General features: G+C 39.7%; 1 protein-coding gene and 1 long non-coding RNA gene across 2 annotated transcripts in view; one reads left to right on the top strand and one right to left on the bottom strand.

Moving 5' to 3' along the window:
• The window catches only part of GARS1 (glycyl-tRNA synthetase 1), a 39,031-nt gene extending 30,335 nt beyond the window's left edge, over positions 1-8,696 (bottom strand). The window contains exons 1-3 of the mRNA XM_082398049.1: positions 8,408-8,696; positions 1,434-1,535; positions 365-467 (exon numbers count right to left, since the gene is read on the bottom strand). Coding sequence (XP_082254175.1) covers positions 365-467; positions 1,434-1,535; positions 8,408-8,629 — 427 coding nt within the window. The 5' untranslated portion in view covers positions 8,630-8,696. The remainder of the gene's footprint in view (positions 1-364; positions 468-1,433; positions 1,536-8,407) is intronic.
• Positions 8,697-8,850: 154 nt separating this feature from the next.
• Positions 8,851-12,803, top strand: part of LOC309631554 — a 57,039-nt gene continuing 53,086 nt past the window's right edge. Inside the window, exon 1 of the long non-coding RNA XR_014246353.1 lies at positions 8,851-9,862. This is a non-coding gene — a long non-coding RNA (uncharacterized lncRNA). The remainder of the gene's footprint in view (positions 9,863-12,803) is intronic.

The raw sequence follows: 12,803 nt of genomic DNA, 5'->3' as shown, positions 1-12,803 counted from the left end.
TGTGGGGAGCGGCACAGTACAGTCAGCCAGTGCTAGAATGGCCCTCTACTGCTCTCAGGTCTTCACTGGCATTTTAAGAAGGGTCTGATATGTACATGGACACATCAAACACTTAATATCTGGGCCTCTCCAAATTCCCTAAGTCTTAATGGAAAAATGCTATCTCCAAAAATAAATAGGGTTGAGGGAAATAAGAACTGATATCATGCCAAATGAATGACCCTAAACAAATGAAAGCAAGATATCTATCCTCTGCTTTGTGTGACCTGAAACTATTAGATATCAAGCAAGCTGTGGTTTTGATTTAAGAACAATATTAAAGCCACTAACAATACAATTTTTCTTTCTCTCATTAATCCCCTACCTCCATAAATAGCAAAAGCTTGATCATAGAAAAACCTCCTCTTCAGGGTATCTTCCATTTTTGCTCTGTCCACAACATCATCTTTGGGCTGTAACGCTAGCTCCTGTAAGGGATTTTTAAAGAGAAAATATGTGATTGAACGAGTGAGTGGGAATTTCAATTTATACATGTGAATTTATTTTATTCCTCAGCAGAATTCAGTATAAAATTTATCAGACAAGATTTTGATACCCTTAAAACAATAGAAACCTTAAGGTTTTTTCCCCTTTGAGTTACAGAAAAGATACTTTTACTTAATTATTTAGGAAAGTATACGATCATTTCCAAGATTACAAGACTAAGCTTACTTAGATGCAGATACTGATAAGGAATATCTGAATTTTTAGTGGATCACTGTAGCAAAATAGCGACTTAAAACTCCAAACAGGAAATTCCCTGATGGTCCAGTGGTTAGGACTCGGTGCTTTCACTGCCGGGGCTGGGTTCAATCCCTGGTTGGGGAACTAAGATCCCACAAGCCATGCAGTGCAGCCAAAAAAAGAAAAAACTCCAAATGATTTCAGTTTGTTGATGGGACGTTTATAATTTGAAAAGTCTGGGAGCAGGTATCAGGTGACTAGAACTTCTCCTTAAAAGAAAATAATTTAAAACAGCATAACCATTATTTGCAGGTATAGGAGAATTCATAAAGAACACAATGCCTTCCAGGGAAATTCATGGAACATAACCAGTCTAGGATTTGAGTCTGGGGGGAGAAGGGGTAGGTCAGGGTTGAGGAAGGCTTTGTAGAGAAATTCTGAATTACACGTTAACCAGTCTAGGATTTGAGTCTGGGGGGAGAAGGGGTAGGTCAGGGTTGAGGAAGGCTTTGTAGAGAAATTCTGAATTACACGTTGAAAGGCTGAGGAGTCTGCCGAGTAGAGGAGGAGGAGGAGAAGGCATACTGGATAAATAGAGATAAAGCAAATGTTACTTGTTCAGAAACTTTTCTAGGTCTCTCCTAGAGACTAAATACAGATAAACAATCCTATACCTACTTACATTCCTTTTTGAGGATCCTGAGACTCACCTTTGCTTCCAGAACCCTCTTCCGGGCTTTGAGCTCAGCTACTGCTTTGTCTACATCGACCTGGGGTGCTTTATCTTCTTTCAGTTTTCGCACAAGATCTCCCTAGCCAACAAAGAGAATCTGTATTCACAACTGGTTTCAGAAGTCAAGAAAAGTTAGGAATGGGTTTTTAAGCATGCCTTTTAAAAAGTATCCATGTAAGAATGAGGAAATTCAAATGTTTATTATGTGAAAGGTCATTATGAATAACTGTAGGTCATTGCCCTCAGCATTTATAATCTAGCAGAATATCCAAATACAAGTACATAAATAACTATGCTTGCAGGGTGATTATTACTGGTTTGTTTGTTTGTTTTCTTTGTGGGGAGGAGACAGATGGTGGAGAGAAAAGCATTGATAAAAAGTAAAGAGCAAGGGCTTCCCTGGTGGTGCAGTGGTTGAGAATCTGCCTGCCAATGCAGGGGACATGGGTTTGAGCCCTGGTCTGGGAAGATCCCACATGCCGTGGGGCAACTAGGCCCATGAGCCACAACTAGTGAGCCTGTGCGTCTGGAGCTTGTGCTCCGCAACAAGAGAGGCCACGTCAGTGAGAGGCCCGTGCACCACGATGAAGAGTGGCCCCCGCTCGCCGCAACTAGAGAAAGCCCTCGCACAGAAACGAAGACCCAACACAGCCAAAAATAAATAAATAAATAAATAAATAATGTTTAAAAATCATTGAAAAAAAAAAGTAAAGAGCAATATAACTACTGAGAACACAGAAGAACCAACAAATAGACTACCCTCTCCTTGAATCCCTCTCCTTTCTTGCATACAAAAAAATGACTATCTTAGTTTTCTGCTTACTTCTCTGAACATTTCTTCTCAGTCACTACTGGCTAATCTTCCTCTGCCCTTTACTGTTGGAATTTTTTCCTTGCTACTTTCTTTAGACTACTTTATTCACTTCCAACAACCCTGTACACTGATTTTATTACAGTAATGTGGTGGAATAGGCAATCTGAGAAAACAAACAAAACACTACCACATGGTCTGGGAAACTTCAAGATGAGAAATTAAAGTTATCAAATTAATAGAGCCCTTGGGTGCCCAACAGAAGCAACTGCTCTCTAAAGGAGTAGACCTTCCATAGGCCTTTCAGGATTTTCCCAGATTAGGGTTACCAAAATAATAAGCACTAAACTCAAAATTTAAAAATCCATGAGGAAAGAAGCCACCATGAGTGAGACTCAGCAGAAATGACAAATAACAAAATTACATCCTTTAAAAGTATTAGAATGACCAAATATACTTTTTAAATGCTCAAGATGTTTAAACTAAAATAAAAGGAGGAATCAACAACATGAGCAAAGAACAAGAGACTATCAGAAACAATCAGGAGACTTGAAAAAGAGCCACACAGATCATCTGGAAATAAATCACTGAAATTCAAAACTCACTGGACAGTTTAAATAGCAGATCAGACACAGCTGAAGAGAGAATTAGTGACCTAGAAGAACGACCTAAAGAAATTATCCGTGGATAATTTCCATCCCATGGAATGCAGCAGAGAGACAAAGTTGAAAATACAAATGAGGTAATGAGACACAGAGAAGAGAATGGAAATAGGATAGATGTCCTCCTTATTCCCCTCTGTACTTTCAAACTAATTCCCCTTTTCTCCTTCTAAAACTCTAGCTCCTTTGAGGAGCCTGTCATCACCCTTTCCCCCTGTTGTTGATATTTTCCAAGCTCCTGCCTATTTTCCCTCATTCAATGACAGTCTCCCTCTCCTGCAATTCATTCTACTTTAGAATGTCCCAGTTAGGAGGTGAAAAAGCTGTTTAAAATGATCTCAACCTAGAGCCTAACTCTGCTTATATACAATGAGAAGAATTTTCCCAGTTTTAACATACACTGAATTCTCCAGGAATGCACCCAGGAAAATGTAATTTAAAGGAAGACTAAAATCAACTACAGTTTAAAAACAAAAAAGGAAAATTGTACCTTGTTTTGTTCAGAATTTTACAAAGTTGTTATTATTTGAAATAAAAAACAAACCAACCATGTGACCACAGGCTATGCTGCTGTCCTGAGTAAACAATACAGAATACCTCTATCAATGTGCACTTACAGCAACTGCATTCACCGTAAATCTACGTAGAGGTATAAGCGTCTGCTTAATTCAATATAACTTCCAGTGGAGTCATACCCCCAAATCTACATATTAAAATAATATTATTTTATTATAAATTACTTTTTATTTATTTGTATTACATTTAGAGCATTATGTGTACACATATCTTTCTTTAATTTATGTAGATATTTCATATGAATTTCATTACAGGGTAGTAATGGAGAATTTCAAAATATCTGGTGTAAAAGGGTACACTGGGTCTGATATAGTTGAGAACCATTGAATTGGTTCTTCCTCTCAATCTCTTACTGCATACAAATAAATCTGGTCTGTTATTATACTAGCAGTTTTTATTCTATTATCTTGACCTCTCTAGCTAAAGCAACATCCTCAGTCACCTTCTAACTTTATTTTAACTTCTTTATTACATGTATAATACCTGAAATCACCCTATCAATGGATTGGCTTATTTATTTACATGCATTTTATCTGTCCCTGTCATTATAAAGCAGGCTCTTTTAAGACAGGAACTCCGGCATGTCAATTCTGGCACTCAAATATTTGTTGCCTGCTATCACAACCTAAACCTAGCACAACGCTAAGCACTTAGTACTTGGTAAATATCTACTGGCTTATTCTTTACTCATTCAGTGGTTCTTTTCCCTTCCTCTACCCGTCAGAACACTTATCTCATAAATGTTCATTAATAGTGCTTTTTGATGGGGATAAGAACCTTGTGAGGGTCTGTGTTCTGAAAAGAGAGTGGCAAGCAGTTCTTTTTGAATGGCTTAAAGAAGTAAGCAAGCAGTTCTTTTGAATACCTACCCTTATGTGTCAAGTATTGGCACTCCCATATTTTCTTTGGGAGCTTTTCAAAGGACACTGGGCAAGCAAGGCCACAAGTAGGTAAAGGTAAAGGTAGAAAGAATTTAAAATTTTTAAAATTAAAATTAAGTTTTCCTGAATCATTTTTCTGTCTCTTAAAGTTCAGGCACAGAATCAGGCACACATACATTCAAGGATAGGCTAGCTATCAACAGAAGCAGTGGGAGAGTGAGGATTCCTACACTGAGTTCATCATCTCTAAAACTCTCAGTGAATTAAGGAAATAATCGTGTTTATTCTGAATAATGGAATCATTAAAACCATGATTTATAATGATTTAACTGTGTAAACAAAAGAATTGGAGGTGATCGAAACATGGAAAGTAAGTACTTAAGGATTCCTAATTTCTAATTATTTTCTTCCCTCTTTCTTCACCACCAACTATAGTGTGTGTGTGTTGAATGAAACCGATGTGAAACATCATCAATATTTCTAAATTACCTTTAAGAAACATCAACTAGAAGCTTAATTCCTGCATAAATTCTTACCATAAAGACATATATTAGAACTAAGAGTCTGTGATTATAAAGCAGAATAGTTATTAGGTGAGAAATCATTTCAAGGGATCTTTTTCATGCATCCTTCATATATATCATGATGCATATTCAGTTGGCCAAGGAAAAACAAAACACTTCCTCACCTTTTTAAGATGTTTGGCTTTACACATATGGGCCTAGAGGGTTCTTGTTAAGATTAAAAAATTAATTTCAGATTTCCAAGTTTTATAACCATTGACAAAAACTTCATAAACTTATCATTTGTCCTTTGTGGATTAAGCAACAGTTTTAATGGGCACTCTCAGTTCAGAAAATCAAAGCAGAGAAAAATCAAGGGCTCTAAAATTTCCCAAAATTGAATTTTATTATTGGCCACAAATACTATCAGTTGCTTTTTGAAGTGACAGTCTCACTTCACTCATTTTCTGGAAAATGAATGAATGCCCAATACCCAAGACTGAATAACAATTTTTTGTCAAACATTCTAGAGTGTTTCATTCTTGCAACTCGAACAATCATAAGTGCTCTTCCTCAGACAATCATCATGTGTGGGTATGCTTTATGCATACTTCCCATTTAGTCACACAGAATATTAAAAAGATGTGTGCACAAAGGTCCGAATTTAATAAAATTAATAATTCTTATTGGGACTTCCCTGGTGGTGCAGTGGTTAAGAATCCGCCTGCCAATGCAGGGGACACGGGTTCGATCCCTGGTCCGGGAAGATCCCACATGCCGTGGAGCAACTAAGCCCGTATGCCACAACTACTGAAGCCCACTCACCTAGAGCCCGTGCTCCGCAACAAGAGAAGCCACCACAATGAGAAGCCTGCGCACCGCAACGAAGAGTAGCCCTAGCTCACCGCAACTAGAGAAAGCCTGCACACAGCAACGATGACCCAACGCAGCCAAAAATAAATAAATAAATATTTAAAATAATAATAATAATTCTTACTGCTTTTTCAAGGATACTCTAAAGCAAAACTGAGGTTTTGTTTTGTTTTTTGTTTTTTTTAAAACGTGTGAGGGTGTGGCAGAGAATATAATGATTTGGCTTAGTATCCCTGACTTGATTAGTGCTCAGGGCCAGCAGTTCTACTCACCATGCTTTGCACCATCAGTGCAAATGTCAACACAGTGAAAAACGCAAATAACATTTTTAGTTTTATTATGAAAATGATTTTGACCTTGGAGACCTCCAAGAATTTGCAGACCACACTTTAAGAACCACTGCCCTAGAGCAACAGTTCCCAAACAAGATACTCCAGGACAAAGTTTTCACCAATATGCAGTAAAAGGGGAAAAAAAGAAAAAAAAAAGACAATGTATTAGACCTTTTTTCAAAGCTAAACCTGCTAAATATAAAAGACTGCTCTTTATTCTGAGTTATGGTCTGTCCTTTCTTTGGTATTAAAATACACTTTCTTTTATGAAATGAAAGGGGAAATAAGATGGTAGTTTGTTGATACATTTCAGTCAATCAACAAACCAAATCATTAAAAAACAGCATCCACGTACCATAGCAGATTGGAAAATTTATATGAAATACATATTTATCTGAAACACGTGCCACTAACAAGACCAGTTATTAAGCACCTTAAAAAATCCCACTCCAAGGATGTCTTCAACTGCACAAACTTCACAGTGGCAATATGTAGAATGAGTAGAAGTGACCATGTGTCTCATTTCCTCATATAAGCAAAAAAAAAAAAACCAAAAAAAAAAAAACCCAAGAAAAAAAAACGGTTTAACTAGATGATCTTTAAATTCCCTTCCAATTGATCCTGGAATCAGTGCGATTCAAAGTTCCAGGTAGTTAACTAATATATGTGTGGTCCTGGAAAATTATGGAAAAAAACAAAAACTAACTTACATAAACTAACTTACATATTCAAAAAATACCTTGAAGTACCAAAAAACTAACAATCAAGCCAACATAAACAATACACAAGATAGTAATAACATCGGAAGGCTATTCCATCATCAAAGTTTACTTCAGTTAACTAGTTCCACAGTCTTACTACAGATGGATAATTTGCACTGCAGTTCCAGGCTAACGTGGCAGAGGGAGGGGTTTGGGTGTATGTTTTTCCAAATTAGATGTATTCTCCCTTCTAAAGTGAAGTGGAAAAAAAAAAAAAAAAGTTGAGAGTTAGAGAAAAGACAAAGGAACCACACCTAATTTCATTTGGGGAGGGTGGGTGGAGGGAGATGGAGAATAAGCATTCACAGCGCTTTGGTATCAAGAATAAAGAAAAAATTAAGCCCATAGTGAAATTTCAAAATAAAACACTACTGAATCAGTCAGGCTCAAACTAGAAAGAAGTAGATAAAGTGGCAGAATTTGCCGAATTTTCGGCAGCTCTGCCCCAATGAATTATTTCCGAGGGAGGGATCCACCCTCCATAGCTAAGGCAAATTATTGCATCAGGCGCCCGTGCAGGAGAAACCGATTCGGTGCTCACTACTAGGTCATCAATCCTCGGGGTCCTATTCCGAGCTTTTGGCTCTACCTGACTGGATGTGAGAATTCCTTTGAAATAACCTTCTCCTTGTCCTCTCTAAACCCTGATATTCATGCAGTGCCCTAGGAAAAGGAGGCCTGTATTAAATCACCAAGCTCTCCAGCCCATGAAACCTCCCTCCCTTCCGCAAAATCAAATTTCAAAATGTTCCATACGAAGGATGGCTGACTTCACCGAGTCACTCAGGGACATTTACAGCTTCCCACGTTTACGATCTGAAAGCTCACTCATTCTGGGGAACCCAGAAAAGGTGACAGAAGCGAAGGACGATGAACTCACATTATTAGAAAAGAAAAAAAGAAGTTCAGCACCTCCCCACATCCACGTTTCAACTATTTTTATTTCCTCAACGGACCATTCGGCCAACTAAGCACCGAATGAAGGAAGATGTCAAGGAGGAAACACTATTCAAAGCATCCTGAAGATTAAAAAACAAGAGTCAGGCAGTAAGAAGAGAGAACCCGCAGCTTCGGCTCGTAATTGATCAGGGAAGAATTAGGAATCTCGCCATCCAGGAAGCACAAAGAACACAGCAGGGACTGGAAATCTTTAGTTGAGGCTATTGAGCTAGGACAGGAGGAGAAGCAAAGGGTCACAGATGCCAGCCCCATCGGAGAAGCAAGTGGTACGGGCAGTAACAAGGATTGGGAAGGGAGAACAGATCGCATGAGGAGGGAGGCAGAATGTCGAGGGATCCGAGGAAGTCACCCCAGGAGAGGGGAGGACAGGGGTCCACCGGAGGGAAGGTGGCCGGCGCACGCGGGGACTTGGGTCCAACGTGGGGTGGGCGAGGAAGATGCCTAGAAACCAAGTGCTTCCAGAGAATGAAGGAGAGGGATAATCGGCGAGGTGGACCGGTGCCCGGGGAAGAGAGAGAGAGAGAGAGGATGAGAAGGAGGGGACCAGGGAGAGGAGAGCCGGGGCTGAGGGGAAAGCGAAGAATGCCGGTACCTGCTGGCGCACCGCTAGCCTGAGAGGTGCCAACACCTCCTCAGCCCCCGCGCCATCCATGCTGCTCCGGGAGGCGGCAGCGGGGAACGAGGTCGGGGCGCGGGCTGGCTTGCTGATGGGCCGGCAGGGCAGAAGAGGAGGCCGGGCCGGGAGCCGGGGCGGCGGCGACAGCAGCAGAGCGGCGCGGGCGGCTCTAAGCAGCGCCGGGCGCAGAGAGGGCATGAGACTGCTGCCCTGGGAGGTCCGGAGGGGGCGGCGGCGGAAGCGGCGCGCGCGGCCAGGCCGGGTGCATGATGAAATCGCCGCGTAAACGCCGCGGTGCGCGCGCAGCCGCACATTCCCCACCCCCGACGCGGCGTCGGGTCGCCACCAGCCGATTCGACACAAAATCCCGGAAGGACCCGGAATCCCTCAGAGCCCTTAGAGGGCTTGCCCCACCGTGGGCGCACGGGAGGGTTACGAGGTCCCAGGTAGACCCCTCAGTGAACAGGTTTGCACGATTATGCGTCAGTGGGGCTTCAAGGACGCAGCTCCATCCGACACATGCTGACCGAAACTCATGAGAACCTTCAGAGCACAGGCTTGTTCAGGGGCCCTGACGCTCTGGCTCACCGACGGAGTACACACTTCTGTTTGTGTTCTTTCGCCCCCTGGTTCTTAAAGGCTCATTAGACATCACATCAGATAAGGACTTAGACTCAATATTGCTCAGCTCAGATGATCCTCCGTTAAGGAAACAGATCAAGAGAGGTTAATGATTTGCCCACCTTCACCCATCCATGCCTTCCAATGTAAAGACAAAAGTTGGGGAAAGGAAGGGGAAGAATGACGGGCTTTTTGGAGAAGATCAGTGCTGACCAGCCTTTGAAGGGCGAACAAGATTTGAATCAGCAGAGATGAGGAAAGGCTGGGAAAAGGTAATGTGCCGGAGAGTGGAGATGAGCGTCCAGGTGCCTGGGATTCCCTCTGCCTGGCCTTGCTTCAGCTGACCTCCCTCTTGTAGTTAGGCCCCCGCTGATGGACCCTCTGGAAATGGCTTCTTCCCTCCCTCCTGCCCCAAGGGAGGGTTGGCTGCAAAAACTGGATTCCCTTTCTACAGAGGGAATAGAAAAATAAAGAATGTATTAGTTATAGAAATAGCATTGCACATACCCACCAGAATGCCTAAAATGGAAATGATGGAAAGTGCAAAGTGATGCTCTGGGACTCTCCCACACAGCTGAGAGGAATGTGGATTTGTACAGCCACTTTGGAGAACTCTTTGACAGTAGCTACTGTAGCCAACCATACACACCTAATGGGTGACCAGCAGTTCCACCCCAGGAGTATACAAGAGTAGACAAGCTCAACAGAGTGAAGTCACCTTTCCAGACCTGTGAAATTTCGTATTACTTCTCTTCCTGTTCCGGTTTGTGGTTCTGGAGAAGTACACACAATTTACCATAAGCAGAGCAGGTACAGAAGGACTTTCTGCAATATTAAACAATTTGTATTTTTAAAACTTTTATTTCAAGATTTGATATTTACTAATCAGAATTTTTATTTGGCTTTATTTTAATAAGTAATTTTAAAATTTTTAATTGAAGTATAGTTGATATACAATATTATATAAGTTACAGGTGTATAATACAGTGATTCACAATTTTTAAAGGTTATACTCCATTTAGTTATTATAAAATATTGGCTATATTCTCTGTGTTGTACAATATATCCTTGCAACTTATTTTATACCTAATAGTTTGTACCTGTTAATCCCTTGCCACTATATTGCCCCTCCCCCTTCTCTCTCCCCACTGGTAACCAATAGTTTGTTCTCTATATCTGTGTGTCTATTTCTTTTCTGTTATAGTCACTAGTTTGTGTAATTTTTTAGATTCCACATATAAGTGATATCATACAGTATTTGTCTTTGTCTGACTTACTGCACTTAGCATAATACTCTCCAAGTCCATCCATGTTGCTGCAAATGGCAAAATTTTCATTCTTTTTTATGGCTGAGTAGTATTCCAATGTAAATATGTACCACATCTTTATCCATTCATCTGTTGATGGACACTTAGGTTGCTTCCATATTTTGTCAACTGTAGATAATGCCACTGTGAACGTTGGGGTGTGGGTATCTTTTCGAATTAGTATTTTTGGTTTTTTTGGATGTATACCCAGGAGTGGAATTGCTGAGTCATATGGTAGTTCTATTTTTAGTTCTTTGAGAAACCTCCATACTATTTTCCACAGTGGCTGCACCAATTTACATTCTCACCAACAGTATATGAGGGTTCCCTTTTCTTCACGTCCACGCCAACATTTGTTATTTGTATTCTTTTTGATGATAACCATTCTGGCAGGTGAGAGGTGATACCTCATTGTGGTTTTGGTTTGCATTTCCCTGATGATTAGCGATGTTGAGCATCTTTTCAAGTGCCTGTTGGCCATCTGCTTTTCCTCTTTGGAGAAATGTCTATTCAGTTCTTCGCCCATTTTTTTAATAGGGTTGTTTGGGGTTTTTTTTTTTTTTTTTGATCTTGAGTTGTATGAGGTGTTTATATATGTTGGATATTAACCCTTTAACAGTCATATCATTGCAAATATTTCTCCTATTCAGTAGGTTTCTTTTTGTTTTGTCGATGGTTTCCTTTGTTGTGCAAAAGCTTTTAAGTTTAATTAGGTCCATTTGTTTATTTTTGCTTTTATTTCCTTTGCTTTAGGAGACATCCAAAAAAAATATTGCTACAATTTATGTCAAAGAGTGTTCTGCCTCTGTTTTCCTCTAGGAGTTTTGTGGTTTCTGGTCTTACATTTAGGTCTTTAATACATTTTGACTTTATTTTTGTATATGGTGTGAGGGAATGTTCTAATTTCATTCTTTTATATATAGCTGTCTGATTTTCCCAGAACCATGTATTGAAGAGACTATCTTTTCTCCAGTGTATATTCTTGCCTCCTTTGTCATAGATTAATTGACCGTAAGTGTGTGGGTTTATTTCTGGGCTCTGTATCCTGTTCCATTGATCTGTCTGTTTTTGTGCTAGTACTATGATGTTTTGATTACTGTAGCTTTATAGTAAAGTCTGAAGTCAGGGAGCATGATTCCTCCAGCTCTGTTTTTCTTTCTCAAGATCGTTTTGGTTTTTCAGGGTCTTTTGTATTTCCATACAAATTTTACAATTATTTGCATTTTTAAAAATTTATTTCAAAATTTGATATTTATTAACTGTAATTTTTATTTGGCTTTATTTTAAAGGTAATTTTGAATTTATCTTAATAGTTTTCAATATGAAAAGCAATTAAAATTTTTACACATACTCTTAGTTACATTTTTATGTATATTCAAATTCTGTACACTTTGAATACAGTTACATATTTTAAAAAATTCTTTAGGTCAGTAATGTCTCATCCATGTTCGTGTGAGGATAGTCTCATCCCTAGTCTCCAAATCTATCCTTTCCCCACTCCAGTTCATCCTCCCCACTGCTGCCTCAGTGATTATTTCTAAAAGGCAAAGCTGTGCTTGTTGCACCTCTGCTCAGGACACTCCATTAGGTCCACATGGCCCTTAGTAGAATTTCCTAAATAGTTTTCCTTAGGAAACTACTTCTGCAAGACAGTAATAATGGCTTATATTCTTTGAACGCTTACTAAGTACCAGTTAGTGTTCGGAGTTATCTCGTGTAATTTACTCACCAATCCAATGAGACAGGCTACATAATAATTCCCATTTTACAAATTCAGGATTCAAGACACTAAGATATTAAACAGCTATGGTCACACAACTACTGAGAGTGGAGACCAGAATATGAGGCTGGGGCAGGGAGTGGGGGGGAGTGGCAGTTTTGCCATGCAACTCATGAAGCTGGTGAAGCTTTCAATGAGCATGGGAACCTGCTCATTTGGATGCACTCTCTCAAGGCTCTGGAAGAGGCCCTAGCACTGTCTACACATGGTCTTATTTTTTTCTTTCTTTATTAAAGTTCTTTATTTGAAGGAGTGAAATTTACATTGTAATGCACAAATCTTAAGCATAGTTCAATGGATTTTAACAAAGAAATTCCCACTTATAACCCACATCCCAAACAAGATAATGAGCATTTCCCTCACCTCACAAAGTTCCCTCCTGGGCTTTGTTAATACCCTCTATTGTTTTGTCCATTTTCTATTACATTGATTTCTACTTTTAATCTTTATAATTTTTCCTTTTACTTAGTTTGGGTTTAAATTGCCCTTCTTTTTCTGGCTTCTCAAGGTAGAAACCTAGATAATTTATTGTAAGCCTTTCTTCTTTCCTAAATCAAACATTTAAAACTATAGATTTGCCTCTAAGTACTGTTCTAGTTGAATCCCCAAAATTTGATTGTTGTTTTTATTTCCATTTAGTCCAAAATTTTAATTTTCCTTATGA

This window comes from Balaenoptera borealis (genome assembly GCF_965194805.1).
Source record: "Balaenoptera borealis genome assembly, chromosome: 7".
NCBI lineage: Eukaryota > Metazoa > Chordata > Mammalia > Artiodactyla > Balaenopteridae > Balaenoptera > Balaenoptera borealis.
This window is presented reverse-complemented; position numbering and strand designations above follow the sequence as displayed.